Raw genomic sequence first — 19,772 nt, forward strand, 5'->3', positions numbered from 1 at the left:
TCTCCAACGAGAGGGTGCCGGGCGCGCACAGCACTGAGAAGGAAGAGCTAGGTTGGAGCCGAGCCCCGGAAAAGGCGGACGGAGGGGGCGGAGCAAACAGGAAGGCGGGGCCAAAGGGGTTTTCTGGGAGCAGAGCGACTTAGCGCACGCGCAATAGCGTGCCTGGCCGCCATGGCGTCAGCGTCGTCCAGTCAGCCGCCGGTGGTGGCGGAGACTTCCCCTCAGGAAGCCCGGTCTCCGCCTCCTCCCCCCGCCCCGCCTGCTTGGCGGCGGAGGCGGCGGTGGCGGCAGCGGTTGTCCCTGCCTCTCCGCCACCTCCACCTCGGCCTATCCCCCGGCCGGCGGCGTTGGCGGGGAGGGGGACAGTAGTTGTAGACGCCCGCCCCTGCCTCAGAGAAGGTGAGTTCCCGCCCGGCGGCGGGGGCGGCCCCGTCTTCAGGCCCTCAGCTCCGCGGCCCAGCCCGCCTGGCGCGCCCCGACTGTGCGAAATGGCCGACCCGGACGGGGCCAGAGTCTCCCCGCTCACCGCCCGCCGCCCCGGAAAGGGGCGCGGGGCCCGCAAGTGGAGTGTGGAGCGGAAAGGGCGCCTCAGCGTGCTGGGGACGCTGAGGTTTGAGGGGGACGGAGAGGCGGCCATTAGCAGCCTGTGGTCCTGGAGTGCCAGGGAAAGGGAAGGGGGCTCGACGAGGAAACGCCGAGACTGAGGGGACAGAGAAAAGGCCCAAGACGTGGAAGGGAGTGAACCTCCGCTGGGTGCAACTCGCCATCCTGGAAAACAGAGACTGCACGTGGCCTACTTAGGGAGAGGTGGAGGCAGGCGTTTGGAGAAAGAAGGAAATAGCACGGCGGCTCCGGGAAGAGAAGAGGGGGTGAGGTTTTCGAGCAGTCACTCTGGAGAGTTTTCCTTGCCTTTTGAGGATAACACCCGTAAAACAAGCTTCTGGGATTGACAGGCCTATCTTGATAGCGGTCTGAGTTTTAATATATCCAGTATCTACCGGTGTCAGAGATGACAAAGCCGGACTTGAGAGCGGTGACACATTTTCTCCAGTGACTGCTGACCGAGGGAAAGGAGCCGAGCTCCACGCCGGTTTGCGCAGTGACTGGGCGTTTTAAAGGGCAAGTGAGGGAACGAGGGAGACGTGGGGTTCGCGTCGAGGTAGGGAAGTGCGAAGTTACCGAGCGTTGTAACCGCGATTAGGTCAGCTGTGCCTGATGACCGGCAGTTAGGAGTCTGTCCTCACAGGCGGGAGACGGCCCTGTCCTTCCTGATGATTACATTTCAAAGGAATGGCTTTCACGTCCTCGAAAGTTGTAGGAGACAGACAGACATCTCAAAAGGACGTAGGAAGGCTTCACAATTATAAGCCCTTTTTAGTAAATGCTCTAAAAAAGAAACGTCAGGGCCTGTTTTGGCTAGGTGTTGGCTAGGACAAACAGTTTATTTTGACAGCCCTGAGCTTTTCCAAACAGGAGCCCCAGACGGGGCTGGGTCACCCCAGGGATTCAGCCTTAGGCTCCCAGAGGCCGGGTTAAAATTTGGTCAAGTCTCTGTACAGGGGTTTGGAAGGAGTGTTCCTGTGGAGAGTTTTTACACTTCTCACCATACGTTGCCCCTAACACAAAAAGCTGTTTCTTGATCATCTCAATCTAAGAGATGTTTGAGTTCTTACAAGTACTATATATCTGCAAACAGCCTGCTCGTTCCGGCCTGTGAGATAAGGCTTTAAACCAGTTTTGGAAATGATTTTTAGAGGGTGGAGCTTGATCCCACTGCAGAAGATCTCAGTAAAACATTTAGCCATCTTCAATTTCATAATTAATTTTTAGTATTTACTGTGTTGCCTGATGATGTTTTTTGTCTCCAGAGTGATAGATGGAAACCAGAATATTGTAGAATAATTTAAGATTCCTTTTTCCTGGAAGGACATCAATAAATGTAATAACCTCATAAAAATAATTTCCTTTTCACCCTCTTCCATGATATATCTATTTTTGTGTGCTATTCCATAATCTTTTACACCTTTCACTTTGGAGGAATGACAAAGTACTACAATATTATAAAGTTCTTAAAACATTTTTGTAAGCACTTTATATAAATTTCATTCACTAAAAATGGAAATTAGAAATTCGTTGCAGCTAAATGACGTTCCATTTGGTCTCTTAGTGAAGGCAACCTTGGGAAGACTAGATTTAGTGTCTTCAATCAGTCTGGGTTAGTGTCATTGTTCTGAGATAAAAAAATAAAATCTGGATTTCTTTTGTCTTCATACCAAACTTCCTGCCTCTCACCAACAAGTAAGGCTGAGTAGTTTATAGGTGTCAAGACTGCAATTCAATTTGGCACCCATAGTCAGATCACAGGAAGATTTGGAAACAGTTTCTCATGGAAAAACAGGTTTTCATCAGGCTTGGCATTTGGTTTATTTTTTGCGATGACTTTGAATATGTGCAGTTATTAAAGACTTTAAACAGTGTCAGTTCACACAATGGTAGCAATAACCTTTCTATACCACTTCAAGGTGGTATGATGACAATAGTAGAATAGGAGTCTTGACTAGTAATAGGTTTTAGTGCTAGTTTCTCCACTAGCTGCATGACTCTAAGTCTCTAACTTGTCTTTCAAATTTTCAAAGTCCCAAACTTTTCTTTTTTGAGTTTTTCATCTGTAGGGAGGGAAATTGGACCAGCCCAATTGAGTGGTTCTCAACCAAGGGTGATTTGCCCCCATCCCCCCACCCCCACCCCCATTCTCCCACCCAGAGAACATTTGGCACTGTCTGGAGACATTTTTCGTTTTCACCACTGGGCAAGGAAGGGTGTGGTGAGCACAGGTGCTATTGGCATCCATTTGGTATAGGCCAGAGATGCTGCAAACATCCTAAAATGCACAGGGCAGCCCCCCCACAACAAAAGATTATCCTACCCAAAATGTGAGTAGTGTTGAGGTTGAGGAACTCGGCACTAACCCATCAGGTCCTTGATGGCTTTAAAATTGTGAACTGAGGGCCGGCCCCGTGGCTTAGCAGTTAAGGACGCATGCTCTGCTACTTGCGGCCCGGGATCGGATCCTGGGCTTCCACCAACACACCACTTGTCTGGCCATGCTGAGGCTGCGTTCCACATACAGAAACTAGAAGGATGTACAGCTATCTGCTGGGGCTTTGGGGAAGAAAAAAAGGAGGAGGATTGGCAATAGATGTTAGCTCAGAGTTGGTCTTCCTCAGCAAAAAGAGGAGGATTAGCACAGATGTTAGCTCAGGGCTGATCTTCCTCACAAAAAATAAATAAAATTGTGAACTGATTTTGCAGTTTCATATTGATATTCTTTCCATGGCCTGGCTGTATACTAGAACAGCAGTTCATAAAACATTGACCTCATCAGATGACATTCGAAGAGTAATGAAATCTCTGTTGATTTAGGCTTGAGACTATTCACTAGGATATGAAAAACAAAATATAATTTGTTACCTAAAAAATTACCTCTTGTCACTTTATTTCAGATAAATATCCTTCATTAACTGTTCAGTTAAATGCTACTTAGCAAATGGTAAATATTTGATATACTATTTAAAACACTAGCAGGACTTAATATATACTTTTAGTTTAGATATGTATAAAAGCTTTTAATAGTTGCCAATTAAGATAGTACGTAAACAAGAAGAGAAAAAAAATGTTGCTTGGTACTTAGCCAATATCATTTTTTTTCTTGGAAAACTTTGTTAGGAAATTCCTCCAAAGGTATCAAAGAATTGTCATGCTTCTGGTTCTTAAAATTCCACTCTCACTTTCATCCTGATAAGACCATGAAAACTGATTCAAAGAGCATCTGCTAATCCATTTTCACCTATAGCTGTTAACACTCTCATGAGGAGCTCCTCTGTATTGGGCTTGATAATGAACAAAAGTCAGTAAGGATTAAAAATTGGCAAACAGGAAAGATACAGAAGGTGTAAGATTACAAATAGGAAATTGAGAAATTACGCTCAATCACAAAAAGAGAAATACCCGGTGACCAGACTTACATGAAAAGAAATATACATGGAATTTATGGTCAAGGTGTCATAAGATTTTCCAGGACACTTTGTAATTCATTCATTGAGGTTTCTCAAATATTTTTGACAATTAAACAAGTTTTCACCGAGTAATGATATTCCTGACAAATCAGTAAAAACAAAACCACAACAAGCTATTCTTGCTTATCTGCTTTTTAAGAAAAAAAAAAATTAAATGGACTCATTAGAATGAAGGACGTTTCAGACTTCTTATTGAATTATTAACCCATTTACATAGAAATTGCCTAAAAATGTTTTTCTTTGTTTTCATGATATTGGCAGAGATTCAAGTCAAATGACAGAAAATTTAGCTAGCAGCCCTTACATTTATTCAGAAAATATTGAGCTCCTGCTAATGTACCAGGTACTAGGCTCAGTGCTAAGGATATACAGATGAATTAGGCACAGCCGTTTTAAAGAGGTCAGTGGTAATGTTAGTGAAATTAGAAAAAAAGAGCAAGTGGAGAAAATGCAGTTTTAAATATGGATTAGTCAGACTCCTGAGATATTAGGAGTAGTTCATTGTTTTGCACAAATCTATGCTCTGCCCATGACGTATTTGCTATAGGCACGCCAGAGCACGTTATGTTGTAGATCTAATGTTGGCACCTGGAAAGAATGGTTGGTGAGGAGGATGTCTGGAGAGACATTAATGATTATTTGTTAGTTTCAGATCTATTGCCTTTATTAGGTGTCAATATGATAATATTGCTAAGCATGTTAAAATGACTAACTTAAGATTGCCCCTACTATATTCATCACATATATGTTAGGACGTTGATTTTTTTCCCCGCCTCTTACAGACCCATTCACATTTACTAACCCTTTAGGAGGAATGGCATGCATTTGATGGCATTCTGATGTAGAATGTCTGGCTTGGATCCGAGTAAAAACTAACTTCACAAGCATGCTTCTTGAGCTAGCTAGCTATAGAGTACTTATGATTATTGGTGTTCAAAGACTTAATTTAAATAAAGACAACTTTTATATTAAATGTGTAACTAGACTCCCAATTAATTATTGTTAATTCCTTTGCATTCTGTCATTGGAAATATGCCACATATAAACTCTTAGTTAGTTTTGTGATTGTTTTATTAGTGTGAAATAGCTAGAACTTGGCAAACTCATAGATCAGATATTAATCTCATTTCCTGAAAGGCAAAGTTAATAACTAATATAGCTAAGAGTATTTATGATGCTGACAGGTACAGGGCTGTCTTTCTAGCACAATTAAGGTCTCTAAAAACTCCTTAAATGGGATTGACCTTCAGGGTTAAAAAGGAATAAAACAATATGCTTTGGCAGAGATAACAGAATCAGTTACCTAGTCTTCTAAAACTTAATGGTGTGCTCTGCTTAGTCTTTCCTAAGATTATAATGGTATTAAAAGATTGCAAAACTCAAGAGCAGGAACAAAGCAAGGATGTCCATTCTTACCATTTCCGTTCAGTATTATACTGGAGGTCCTAATCAGTACAATCAAACAAGAAAAAGAAATAAAAGGTGTACACATTGCAGAGGAAGAAATAACACTGTATTTATTTGCAGATGATATGATCATCTATGTAGAAAACCCTAAGGAATCTAAGAAAAGGCTACTAGAATAATGAGTTTAGCAAGGGCACAAAATACAAGATCAGTATACAAAATCAATAGTATTTCTAAATGTTAGCAACAAGCAATTAGAAATTGAGATTTTTAAAAATACTATTTATTATTGCATCAAAAAACATAAAATACTTTTGGATAACTTTAAGAAAATACAGTGAATGCTACGTAACATTGCTGAAAGAAAGAAGATGCAAATAATGGAAAGATAGAAAACATCTCGTAATACTTCTCAGTGAATTAGATTCAAAAGTACGGGACCAGGAGGCTGGCCCCGTGGCTTAGTGGTTAAGTGCGTGCGCTCCGCTACTGGTGGCCCGGAGTTCGGATCCTGGGCACGCACCAACGCACCACTTGTCGGGCCATGCTGAGGCAGCGTCCCACATACAGCAACTAGAAGGATGTGCAACTATGACATACAACTATCTACCGGGGCTTTGGGGAGAAAAAGGGAAAAAAAGGAGGCGGATTGGCAATAGATGTTACCTCAGGGCCAGTCTTCCTCAGCAAAAAGAGGAGGATTGGCATGGATGTTAGCTCAGGGCTGATCTTCCTCACAAAAAAAAAGGAAGTAAGGGACCATGTCATTTGTTTGGTGTATTTATTAAAGGGGACGAATTGAGCTACTTACACCCAAAACTAACCAAATTAATATCCTAATTTTGCTCAAAGATTCTTTTCTTTGAAGATAAAAGATATTTAACAAACATTTAAAAAAAACCTTTATGCTGTATTATGTTTAAATGCCATGTCTCAACACAGATAATGTGCTGTGGGGGCATGAAATTTTTCATTAAATTTTTCACTCAAATTCAGTTTATTCATCAAACCTGAGATTAAAAACATATTTCATACAATGCAAAAGTTCAGGTTTTGTGATTTTTAGATGGGTGGTTGGAATGGCATAAGTTCTCTCTGATTGGTCTAGAATTAGGAAGAGTGTTTGTTAGTATTTTATTAAAATATGAAGCTCTTTTTAGACAGTTTTAAATTATGAGTAATTACTCATATGTTTCATATTTAACACACTAGTTGATGTGCAGTGTTTTTATTACTTTAACTTTCACATAATTTACAGCTTTACATACTTTTACTGAAATGAAAAAGAGTGGGACCAGCCCAGTAGCGAGGTGGTTAAGTTCGCGCACTCTGCTTTGGCAGCCCAGGGTTCACAGATTCAGATCCCAGGTGCGGACCCACACACAGCACATCAAGCCATGCTGTGGTGGCATCCCACATACAAAAAACAGAGGAAGATTGGCACAGATGTTAGCTCAGGGACAATCTTCCTCAAGCAAAAAGAGGAAGATTGGCACAGATGTTAGCTCAGCAACAATCTTCCTCAAGCAAAAAGAGGAAGATTGGCAACAGATGTTAGCTCAGGGACACTCTTACTCATAAAAAAAAAAAAAAAAAGACCAATCCTGGTACAGCTATTGAATGACAACCTGCATGGTTCCATTTCTCCAAAATAGAAGATTCCGTATTCTTTCTCTTCCCACTATGAGTATCTTTCCTGGAAGTAAATGAGCAAGTAAATGGCATTATGGGTGTTCATCTATAACTAGGCTTGTGGCGTATGTGCAGTACAAATAGGAACATCAAGTTTTCAGAATTTTGCTAGATTTTTTACAAGAGTTTTAGAAGATACATCTAAGAAAAGTACTCCAGATGAGTTTGAGTTAAGACAAACTATTTCTTGCTTGGGACTTGATACCAGCCTGTAAATAGCTAGTAAAATAGCTAGGATCCCTAGGTGTTTCTGCTTGATATTCTGTACTCTTTGGGATATTAAAGTATATATGACACACATTAACATAGGACATAAACTGAAATCTTCAAAGAGTTGGTTCAAAATCAGAGCAATCAGGAAAGACAATAAGGATCAAGTCCAACTTTCAGCTTTCGTTAAAAAAAAGTCCCTCTAAAACATGAGTTAGCTTGAAATACGAAGAATTAAGTACTGCTGTCAGGTACCCCTGCCCTGTTTACATGTAACCTTTCCTTTATTTGGTTTTCTGTAGTTACTAGAATAATTGGTTGAGAGAACATTTCACTGTGTCAGTTAAATAGACGAAATTCTTAATAACGATAAAAATAGCTCACTCATACAGCACTTGCTATATGCCAAAACTCTTCTAAGCACTTAACGTATATTAATCTTAAGGCTCACAGCAACTCTGAGGTGTATGTTATATCCCTATTTTAGAGATGAGCAACGTAAGGCACAGAGAGGCTGAGAAACTTGACCAAGCTTACACAACTAATAAGTGCCAGAACTGACTCCAGAGTCCCTATGTCTGGCTCCTACGAGCGATGAGGTGAGTAACAATATGACAGACACTCGTTCTGCGTAGGTGACTCAGCCTTTGTTAGATGGATGATCTTTCTGTAGACAAAGCCAACATTTAAAAATCCAGTTTAATAAGGTAGAATTATTTCTTTTTCCAAAACATCCGTTATAGATGTTTAAGCTCCTCTAGTACACTTTATTGAGGTATATTTTACTTACAATAAACTGCACATATTTAAAGTGTACAGTTCAATGAGTTTTTAACAGGTGTATGCTCCCATGAAACCACCATCGGAAACAAAATGCCAAGTATTTCCATCCACCCAAAAAGTTTCCTCATGCACCTTTATAATCCTTCCCTCTCTCCACCCCTGTTGCCAGCAACCACTAATCTGCTCTCTATAGATTAGTTTATGTTTCTAGAACTTTTTATAAATAGAATCATACAGTATACTCTTTTGTGTCTTTCACTCAGCATGATGACTTTGAAATCCATCCATGTATTGCTGTTTTGTTCATAATTTTATTGCTGAGTAATTAATTCTATTGTATGGATATACCACATTTTGTTTATCCATTCACCTGTTGACAGACATTAGGGTTGTTTCCGTTTTGGGCTATTACAAATAAAGCTGCTATAAACATTTATGTACAGCCTCTATGCACATTTATGTGCATGGACATATGTTTTCATTTCTCCTGGGCAAATACATATGAATGAAATGGCTGGGTCGTATGGTAGATGTTTAACATTTAAAGAAATTGTCCAACTGCTTTGTAAAGTACCATTTTAAATTCTAACTAGCAATGCATGGGAGTTCCAGTTGTTTGACATCCTTACCAACACTTGGTATTTTCAGTCCTTTTAATTTTAATCATTCTAGTGATGGTGTAGTGGTATTTCGTTGTGGTTTTACTTCACATTTACTTGGCTGTTTCTATATATTCTTTTCTAAAGTATCTGTTCAAATCTTTTCCCATTTTACATTATATTTGTCTTATTGAGTCATGAATTCTTTATATATTCTAAATATAAGTCTTTTGTCTAATATATGAGATGAAAATATTTTCTCCCATGTTGTGGCTTGCTTTTAATTTTTTTAATGGAGAGATGTGTAAAGCCCGGAGATCAGAAAATGTTTCTATCTTTAAAAAGAGGAGGAGTGGATTCCAGAAGGTGGACGGAGAAGTTTTACATCAGTTAGAAAGGCAGCCGAGCATTAACAGTTAATACAGATTCTGGAGCCAGACTGCCTCTGTCATTTATTAACTGCAGTCACAGACATGTGGACATGTTTCTTAACTTTTCTATGCCTCAGTTTCCTCTTCTATAAAATACAGATAATAATAGTACTTAGGCCATAGAGTTCTTAGGAGGATAAAATTAGTATTTATAAGTGCTTAAACAGTACCTGGTACATAGTAAGGGCAATGCTGGATAAGTGTTACAGAACAGATTGCTTGTGAATGTATTACTTTGAAAGGAACATTAAAAGGTGATGTGCATTTATTAAAAGCTCAAGTGATGCCATGTCTCATTTTCTCTTGTGAAAGATCTACTGGTAGAGCAGAGGAATGTTGTGGGACCATATTTCTTCAGTGAAGATAATCAGATTTCCCTGAGGTTTTTGAGATAATCAGCAGTGTGCTAGGAGGTACTTGATGTTTAAATGACACATTTTATTTAAAGATTAATTAAAGGTTTTTTTTATATAAAAGGGATGTTTTAAACTAGAGTTCATCCATTTTATATAAAAGAAGTTTCTATATCAGTTTTTAAAATAAACCATGAAACTTGAAATACGTTTTTTTGTGATTGGCCTCTTTAGGCTATATAACCTCTAGACCTCCTGGCAATACAAGTTCACTTGTCTGCCTATAGAATGATTTGGTCAAAATGATTGAGATTGAGAACCACTGCTGTAGGAAGAATGGTTACAATTTTGGAGGACATGTCATAATATCTTTCAAATATCAACAAAATGGAAAAATAAGACTTCTGTTTAGTACAAATAGATTTGAATAATCAGACCCACAAGAAGGGAGGGTAGTGGGGAGTGGAGTGGAAAAGCATTGAGTGTTTGAAAAGATGCTGAATTTAATTTTGGAATAAACTCAGATTCTATCAAATTCTAAATATCTTTCTGATTGGAATCATGAATTGCTGATGAACCACAGAGCAATTTTAGATGCAGAAAAAGGGTGGATTCTTTGTAGCACACCATAGGTATTATCCTGCTCTTGTCCTACTTAAAGTTTTCACCAGTGACATGGATGACGACATAGACTGAATGCATATAAAAACTACAGGAACCATAGCAAATGTCAAGATTAAAAGAATTGGAATTTTAAAGCTCTTCATACATAGGAATGGTGGCCTAAACCCATAACAAAATGAAGTATAAAGTCTTGCATTTAGAAAAAGAAATCAGTTACGTTAAGTACCAGATGGGAGAAGATGGCCAATGTAGGAGGAGAGATGCTACCTCTAGGATTTTAGCAATTACAAGGTCAATAGAAATCTGTAATATGACACTTACTGAAAAAAAAAAAAAAGCTAAGCTAAATAAAATGGTAAGAATGGAAATAGTTTCCAGGTCAGGGAAAATGATAATTTCACTCTACTCCACAATAATTGAAGTCTGCATTCTTCAAACTGTAGAATGCTACAAGCTTTGTAATGAGTAAATAGTATTCACTATGCAGATGGAATAGAGGTAGCATAAAAACTTTTTGAGGGAAGATTTCGACAACACCTAGAATTTACTACCCTTCTTTCTTTTCTCTAATGGTTCCCGTTGCCCACCATGTTCATGGAAGTTTGGTACATATACAATTAGTTCAAGTGCCCAACTATGTTAATTTGTAATCTTAATTTGTAAGGAATTTCAAGGTATATGGAACATCTGCAAGTTATTTAAACACAGTTTCACATAGAGGAATTAAACACATAGAGGAATGGGTTAGAGGAAAGGAAAGGACAGATGTGAAAGATATTATGATTTTGATAGAAGCTGAATTTATTCCAAAATCAAATTCACCATCTTTTTGAACACTATGCTTCTCCATTCCACTCCCTACTTCCCTCCTTCCAGGAAATAATAAAAACAGCAATAATAATAATAGTAACTCTTTCTCTTCGTTATCCTCTCTGACAAAGGTAACAACTTTACCCAGGATCAAAGCCTTAGAGTTGTCTGTGCTTCTCTTCTCTTCTTCCACCTGCTCTCTCCCCAGCTATCACAAATTCATTTGATTCCACTTGTCGAATGTCTCTTAAATTCTTCTTTTCCATTCCCACTACCACTCTTCTGGTTCAGCCCAATAATCTCTTTCATGCAACACTCTCCTAACCCATATCCCCATTTTGAGTCTCTTTTCTTCCCCTGTTGACTGCAGAATTAAACCCAAATGGCCAAATAAGGCCTATTATGAACTGGCCCCATTCCACCTCTACAGTGCTGTCTTTCACTACCTTCATGCATATCTTGTTTTATCTAAAGCAGATATGCCTTTTCTAATATCCTTCCCTCCTCCAGAATACCCTTCCTTCACTCATTTTTTCTGTAAATTTTACTCATCTCCTAAGGATCAGTCCAAATCCATTCTCCACAAAGCGTTCCCCAAACCCCTTCAGCAAGAAGACATTGTACCGTCCTATGTCTGAGGCACTTAACATGTTTTTGTCCTGCATTATAGTTCTTTGCATATCATTTTTACAAAATTGTAAATTCCTTGATATTAGAAATTGCCTTGTTCACTTATTTATAATTCCCAATGTGTAAAACAGCTATGTAAATATAAGTTTAAGATCCAGCTCTATCAGTTAACACATGTGGCAAGTTATTTTAATTTCTTTGAATCCTGATGTCTTAATCTTCAAAATGTGAGAAATTCCACTTACCTTACCAGAGGTAAAAGACTGAAAGAATAATCTATTATCTTGTTTGGCATACAGTAGTCAGTAAATATTCATCTCTTTTTTTCCCTATCTCACCCCAAAGTACCCACCATAGTACCCTGAAGACAAAACTCAATTAATAGTGATAAAGTTTAATAAAGCCTAAAGGCATGGAGAACTTGAACTACGTGTTGTTATGGGACTTGAAAAATGATGGGATAGCTTTGAAAAAACATTATAAAGCTAGAATTGACATGAGTCAGGACTTGATAGGGAGAAAAATGGCTGAGATTTTGAGCTTGGGAATTTGATACTATTTAATAGAGATAAAGAAAAATAAAGTAAGAGTTTGGTGGGTGAAGGAGTTAAAGGTGACTCCAAGTTTCTTGCCTCAGTGTCAGCTCAAAACATTGACTTTTAAAAATGGGAAATCTGGTATTAAGGGTTGAACCAGGAGGAAAATCATTGTTCTATTTTAAGATATCTTGAGCTTCTAAATGACTATTCTTCAGTAAACTTCCCATCTGTACTAAGTTTTGGTTGTCATGAAAAGACAAAATTTACCTATTATTAAAAATTTTTAGGGCCGGCCCCGTGGCTTAGCGGTTAAGTGCGCGCGCTCTGCCGTCGGCAGGCGGGGTTCGGATCCCGGGCGAGCACCGACGCACCGCTTCTCCGGCCATGCTGAGGCCACGTCCCATATACAGCTACTAGAAGGATGTGCAGCTGTGGCATACAACTATCTACTGGGGCTTTGGGGGAAAAAATAAATAAATAAAATTATTTAAAAAAAATTTTAATAGAAAAATCAATGTCACATTGTCATAGTCAGATTATGGTTATTAATTCTTTTTTTTTTTTTTTTTTTTTTTTTTGGTGAGTAGATCAGCCCTGAGCTAACATCAGCCAATCCTCCTCTTTTTTTTTTTTTTTTTTTTTGCTGAGGAAGACGGCCCTGGGCTAACATCTGTGCCTATCTTCCTCCACTTTATATGGGACGCCGCCACAGCATGGCTTACCAAGCAGTGCGTCGGTGCGCGCCCGGGATCCGAACCAGCGAACCCCGGGCCGCCGCAGCGGAGCGCGCGCACCCAACCACTTGCGCCACCGGGCCGGCCCCATGGTTATTAATTCTGAATCAAGGGAAGTTCTTTTTTTTTTTTTTTTTTTTTTTTTTTTTTTTTTTTTTTTTAGATTTTATTTATTTATTTTTTCCCCCCAAAGCCCCAGTAGATAGTTGTATGTCATAGCTGGACATCCTTCTAGTTGCTGTGTGTGGGACGCGGCCTCAGCATGGCCAGAGAAGTGGTGCCTCAGTGCGCGCCCGGGATCCGAACCCCAGGCCACCAGCAGTGGAGCGCAAGCACTTAAGCAAACCTTTTTAATCATAACACTGGTACTGAAAATTAAGCTTAATTTGAAGATATCCTATAGAACCTTTAAATTAAATTTTTATGGAGTTTTTAATTACAAAGTAATATATATTTTGTAGCTTTGAGTGGCTTGTCTGAGCCTTGTTTAGTGAGGCTTGCTTGTGGTCATGTTTGTACCACCTGAGGAGGACAGTTGCCTACCACGGGTAAAGGTGGTTTGTGGTTCCTCCATGTGATTCTCAGGGGACATTAGTGGTATAGCTAGAATCAGTGACTATCTTAAAGTAGACTGCATTTCTTGAGATTGTCTGCTGTAAAACAGAAAATGCCAAGGCTGGATTTCTTAGCCCAGCCTTGTTCAATACTGGTACCCCAGATCATTTCCATAAAGTTCAGACTCCTACTCGTCCCCCAGTAACTTCTCCTTCAGAATGGCATTTTCTGGACTAAATAAAAATATATTACCACATTAAATATTAGAGGCTTACTAAGTGTTTTCATACTAAAATTTCATTCTAATGATCAAAAAGCTAGTACTAAAGCCTTGCAAGCACTTAGGAAATTAAGATTTGACATGGTATATGGAAATGATATCTAGTTGAAGATTGAAAATATTACCTTAAATGTTTAATATGATCTTCTTTCTCACCTCCATCTATTTTATTCATAGATACCACATTGAATGAACAAAGAGTGAACTTTTACAGATACCTTTTGTAAAAGACGTATGTGGAGTAGTGATGTAGTTTGAACCACGAAGGATTTCACATTATGAGGTAGGTTGAAAATAAAAGCCTTCTAAATCATAGGATTATTTCTACTGAAGCTGATACTTTGATTTGAAAGCAAGTGAAACTATTCTTAAACTCTTAGTTCAGACTAAATATATTAAAAATCACGAGTGCTACCTTCAAATTTAAAGGTGTAAATTTGGGGTCACTTTTTCTAAAATAGACAAAATATTATTTATTTTTCCAGGGTAAAATACCTGCTCAAAAAGTTAGCTTTACTTGAGATTTACAGAAAGCAAAATGATAAGAAATTGAGATGGATTTTGTTAATTTTCAGATGATTGATCTATGCTGATGATGTAATTCTAAACTTTGAATTATTTAATCTTTATAACAAGATTGTGCTTGGTTGCAGGTGACTGGGAGTGGAGTATTGGACAAAAATAGATTTTGTAATCTCTGCTTCATTTTTTTAGCTCCTCAGTTATTGCACATTCTCACTATTTGGGGAAAGTTCATGTTAGAAAACTGAACCGATTAATGGATGAATATGATAAGATTTCTCCACCAAGTTCTCAGCCTGATAAGGGTAAGGTTCCATTCACCTCTTTATTGATCTCTGCACCATCTGTGGTCTTTTGGGACTGGCCTCTTTCATCAGTTAGCATGTGTTCAACGTTCATCCACGTTGTACTGTGTATCAGTACTTAATTCCTTATTATTGCTGAATAATATTCCATTGTGTGAATATACCACATTTTATTTAGCCATTCATCAGTTGATGGTCATTGAGTTGTTTCTACTTTTTAGCTGTTCTAAATAATGCTACTATGAACATTCATGTACAAGTTTTTGTGTGGACATAGGTTTTCAGTTCTCTTGGGTATATACCTAGGAGTGAAATTGCCAGATCATAGAGTAACTCTATGTTTAACATTTTGAGGAACTGCCAAACTGTTTTCCGAAGTAGCTGCATCATTTTACATTCCTACCAGCAATGAATGAAGTTTCGAATTTTTCCACATCTTTGCTAATACTTAATATCATCTGTCTTTTTTATTAGAGCCATCCTAGTGGCTATAATATATTTTGTCTAAAATCTTTTTATTAAAATTTTTCAAATATAAAAGTAGAGAAAATAGTATAATGAACCCTCATGTACCCATCATCCAGTTTCAACAATTATCAACGTCTTTTTAATCTTTTAGTGAGTTTTTATTTAAAGTATTCAATTTGATGGGTTTTGACAGATGTATATACCCATAAAATGATCACCATAATCAAGATAAACATATCCAAACCCAAAAAGTGCCCTTTATAGTTGCTCCTTCCCACCTCTTCCTGCTTCATCCCCAAGCAACCACTGTTACTATAGATTAGTTTGCATTTTCTAGAGTATTATGTAAATAGAATCATATATTACGTACTCTTTTGTCAGGCTTCTTTCACTCAGCATAATTATTTTGAGATTCATCCATGTTGTTGAGTGTATCAGTAGTTCATTTCTTTTTACCACTGATAGTATTCCATTGTATGGATATACCGCTACAGTCATGCACCACATAACGACGTTTCAATCAACAACAGACCCCATAAACGACAGTGGTCCTATAAGATTAGTACCATACAGCCTAGGTGTGTAGCAGGCTATACCACCTAGGTTTACGTTAAGTACACTCTGTGATGTTCACATGACAACCAAATAGCCTAATGACTTATTTCTCAGAACATATCCCTGTCATTGTGACTCATGACTATTTGGTTTATCCATTCACCTGTTGTTCAACATTTGGGTTTTTTCCTTTCTGGGGCTTTTACAAATAAAACTGCTATGAACATTCATGTATAAGGCTTTGTATGGACATATATTTCCTTTTCTCTTGGATAAATATCTAGGAGTGGAATAACTGGATCATATGGTAGGTGTATGTTGAACCTCCTCTGAAACTGCCAAACTGTTTTCCAAGTGATTATACCATTTTATATCCCTATCAGCAATGTGTGAAAATTCCAGTTGTTCATCATCCTCACCAACACTGGTGTTGTCAGTCTTTTTAATTTCAGTCATTCTAGTGAGTGCATGGTGGTATCTCATTGTGATTTTAATTGGTGTTGACTTGATGACTAATGATGTCTTTTCATGTGTTTATTGGCCATTTGTATATATTCTTTTCTGAAGTGTCTATTTAAATCTTTTGCCCATGTTTAATCATATATTTGTTACATTATTCTAGTCAGAATTTTTATAATATTTAAGTTAAATAGCAGCTACATTTTCTGACTCACCAAATTAGGCTTCATTTAGACTTTATTTTTAATCTCAAATTTCCAGAAAAGATAGCTGATCATTAGTGACTCTAGAATGCTATATCAGGGCCGGCCCAGTGGCATAGTGGTTGGGTTTGCACGCTCCGCTTCAGTGGCCTGGGGTTCGCAGGTTCGAATCCCGGGCATGGACTGATGCACTGCTCGTTAAGCCATGCTGTGGTGGTGTCCCACGTGCAAAGTGGAGGAAGATGGGCACAGATGTTGCTCAAGGCCAATCTTCCTCACCAAAAATAAATAAATAAATAAATAAAATGCTATGTCAGGCTTATTTGTTTCTGTTAAATGGAAGAAATATTCATTTCTACATGGGTTATGCTACCTCCTAATTTTTGGAGATAAAATATATCACCAAAAATATCTAGGGCATTATCATCTCATAGTAAGTACATTTTCTGCTAAGTTGCTACTAATGCAAGAGATGAGGTAGGAGAAAGAAAGAGAATCAGAAATAGTGCTGGCCCCCCCAAAAAAGAATCAAACAAGCCAACAAAAACTGTATCTCTACTTTACATTCCTTCTGAAACTTTTCTCTGTATCAATCCTACCCCCTCTCAGCTTTTACCTCCATTTTCTCCCTTGACCCTCCTTCTTTCGCATGTGAACTTTAATAGAGAAAGCACAAACCAGAAGGCATTCTAGAATGCTTTTTTCACCAATCAGAAGCAGCAGAATGAAATCTAAGCCCTGTACAGAAGATATGGATCTCTGTTCCCTCATCTTCCCTCATGCCCTATACCTAAGAGTAGTTTTATCTTGTAGCTGACTTTCTAATTTCCAGCATTCCCAAACCACTTTATAAACATCCTTTTATTATTAAGTCTTACAGTATTCTAGTCAGGTGAGTATGTATGTTTATTTTATATTATTTGAGTAAACTGAAGATTTTAAAGATGAAATTACTTCTGTATGGTTCTGTTACTTCTCTTAGAAAACAATATACAAGAAACTGATTAATCAGAGCTTTAGAAAATACCTGAACATTTAGCTCAGGCCACCCACCATGGATGTGTACCACACATCCCTACATTCCTTACATTTTTAGCCCTACAACAGAATCCTGTATGTCAGCCCTTTCTTCCCTCTTCATCCCACTTCTGAGAAAGATAAAATTACTTGTGAGTGGCCTGGGAGATATTTGACTATCCTCATGCTCTTTTTTTTGGCATATAGTGTCTTGATATTTAACTTTGATGCTGAATTATGTTTTAATTTGTTTGGGCTTCTTTGTTTTCTTTTTCGAAGCTCTCTTCAAGAGCAAAGGAAATATTCAGAATAAAATAATCTAGTAAGAAGAGTTTTCTCCCATCTTCTCTACAGAGAATCCCTTGTTGTTAACCTGATGAAGCATTCAAAGAAGACATATGACTCTTTTCAAGATGAACTTGAAGATTATATCAAAGTGCAGAAAGCCAGAGGCTTAGAGCCAAAGACTTGTTTCAGAAAGATGAGAGAAGACTATTTGGAAACATGTGGGTACAAAGAAGAGGTTGATTCCAGACCCAGGTATAGAATGTTTGATCAAAAACTCCCATCTGAAACTGTCCAGACCTACCCAAGATCATGCACTATTTCACAAACAGTGGAAAACCGGTTAGCTCAGTGGCTACCAGCTCATGACAGCAGGTGGAGACTAGACTCCCTGACCTGCTGTCAATTCACCAGGGACTGTTTCTCAGAAAAACCAGTACCCCTGAACCTTAGTCAGCAAGAGTATAATAATTGTAGCTCATACAAGGTAGAATCTGGTTACAAACACCTCTCCTCAGAAAACAGTTCCAATGCCCATCAAGCCAGTCATAAACAGATACATCAGAAGAGAAAAAGGCACCCAGAGGAAGACAGAGAAAAACCAAAGGAGGAGCGGCCCAAGCATAAGAGGGAAAAAAGTTGTGAGGAAATAGATTCAGACAAACACAAGAGCATCCAAAGAAACAAAAAAGAGGTAGAAACAGTCAGGGTCAGTACACAAAAGCTTAAGAATCGAAAGGAGAAAAAAAGTCAAGATGTAGCCTCTAAGAAAGAGGAACGTAAGCATAGAAAAGAGAAAAAGGAAGAAGGCAAAGAAAGAACAGAGGAGGAAATGCTTTGGGACCAGTCTATCCTTGGATTTTGAATCTCTTGAGTTGGTTCTCCTGAGGTTAAATTGAAAAAATAGTTGAGGACCTTGGTTTTATGATGTTCATGTTCATATCACTTTTCGCATGTGAACAGGTATTTTAACTTCTAACAAAGGCCAAGTGAACAGAAAGTATTTAGTATGTTTACTCTCCAACATAGAAATTACTTTTCCTCATTTTTTTTTTTTTTTGTGAGAAAGATTAGCTCTGAGCTAACATCTGTTGCCAATCTTCCTCTTTTTGCTGAGGAAGATTGGCCTTGGGCTAACATCAGTGCCCATCTTCCTCTACTTTATATGGGACGCCACCACAGCATAGCTTGACAAGCAGTGCATCGGTGAGCGCTGGGATCCAAGCCTGCGAACCCAGGGCTGCTGCAGCGGAGTGCGCGCACCTAGCTACTACGCCTCTGGGCCGGCCCCTACTTTTCCTCATTTTCTAAAAGCATTATTACATTGTTCTTACATATAATGTAATTTCTCTTCATGAGAGTAGCTCTGCTTTTATTCATCAAATTGCTATGATGGTGGAAGTATTTTTTTCTCAGGAGGTCATTTATTTTAAATTGGAGGATTAATGGGCTTTGCAGAATCTATTTCTTGTTTGGGTTTGTTATAGTTTGGTGTGGGGTATTTTCATATTCATTAGTTTTCTCTATGAGGCAATTTAGATTGATTTTTTTTTCCTTTGTTAGATCTAACTTGCAGTGTATTTTCTAGATTGGAAAGTGGAAAATGAAATACATTATAATAATAATGATTAATAATAATTATTTTATTTTAAAACTATAGGTTACCTATAGTTTTAAAAGTTTCAAAGAATCTTTATACAAAATCAGTTTATATTCTGCAAATGTTTATAATAAATTGTTCTAATTTCTGCATTTTGTTGTTCTCTGTCAATGATCTGTTCCCATTCAATGATAATTTTCTTTTGGAAGAGCAATAATTGAGCAGTTTGTACTTAAGAGACAAGATCTTTTGGGTAAGTCACACCTTACAATTGTAAAAATTCCATATCTACTATACCTTGCATATTCATATTTAAACCCAGTTTTTAGGATAGAAATCTATGAGTGACCACAATTTTTCCAAATGCTTGAAATTGAAGAGCAGAATTTATAAGAAATAAAATTCCGTTAGATTATTCTTTCCTAACTGATCTTTTTGTTCTTATAATCCCCTCTTTTATGACAAGCATATCAAGTATTTGAGCATCACTATTTTCTTGTAGAAAGAATGATGCTGAGATTCTGAATCCCAGGATTCTAGTCTCAGTTATGCCATCAAGTTGTTATGTGACTTTGGGGAAGTCACTGAACTTCATTTTCCTCATTATCAAATATGACTAGAAGGACTGGCGTCTC

The 19,772-nt window shown here is 38.2% G+C and overlaps 1 protein-coding gene across 5 annotated transcripts; it reads left to right on the forward strand.

Moving 5' to 3' along the window:
- Nucleotides 1-232: 232 nt before the first annotated feature.
- On the forward strand, nt 233-19,289 carry LOC131411746 (lysine-rich coiled-coil protein 1-like). Of its 5 annotated transcripts, XM_058550744.1 has the most exons (6): nt 233-399; nt 7,873-7,984; nt 9,511-9,611; nt 13,901-14,006; nt 14,438-14,550; nt 17,607-19,289. In XM_058550744.1, exon 6 carries the CDS (start codon nt 17,629-17,631, stop codon nt 18,400-18,402), a length of 774 nt encoding a protein of 257 aa, XP_058406727.1. In that variant the 5' UTR covers nt 233-399; nt 7,873-7,984; nt 9,511-9,611; nt 13,901-14,006; nt 14,438-14,550; nt 17,607-17,628; the 3' UTR covers nt 18,403-19,289. The 5 variants fall into 5 exon arrangements, with proteins under 5 accessions (XP_058406727.1, XP_058406724.1, XP_058406725.1 ...); XM_058550741.1 differs by lacking the exon at nt 9,511-9,611; XM_058550743.1 differs by lacking the exons at nt 233-399; nt 9,511-9,611 and adding an exon at nt 421-869.
- Nucleotides 19,290-19,772: the final 483 nt, after the last annotated feature.

Source organism: Diceros bicornis, chromosome 12 (assembly GCF_020826845.1).
Source record: "Diceros bicornis minor isolate mBicDic1 chromosome 12, mDicBic1.mat.cur, whole genome shotgun sequence".
Taxonomy (NCBI): Eukaryota; Metazoa; Chordata; class Mammalia; order Perissodactyla; family Rhinocerotidae; genus Diceros; species Diceros bicornis.

Coding starts and splice junctions, on each gene's coding strand:
- LOC131411746 (XM_058550744.1), top strand. CDS start 17,629: ATGAAGCATTCAAAGAAGACATATGACTCTTTTCAAGATGAACTTGAA.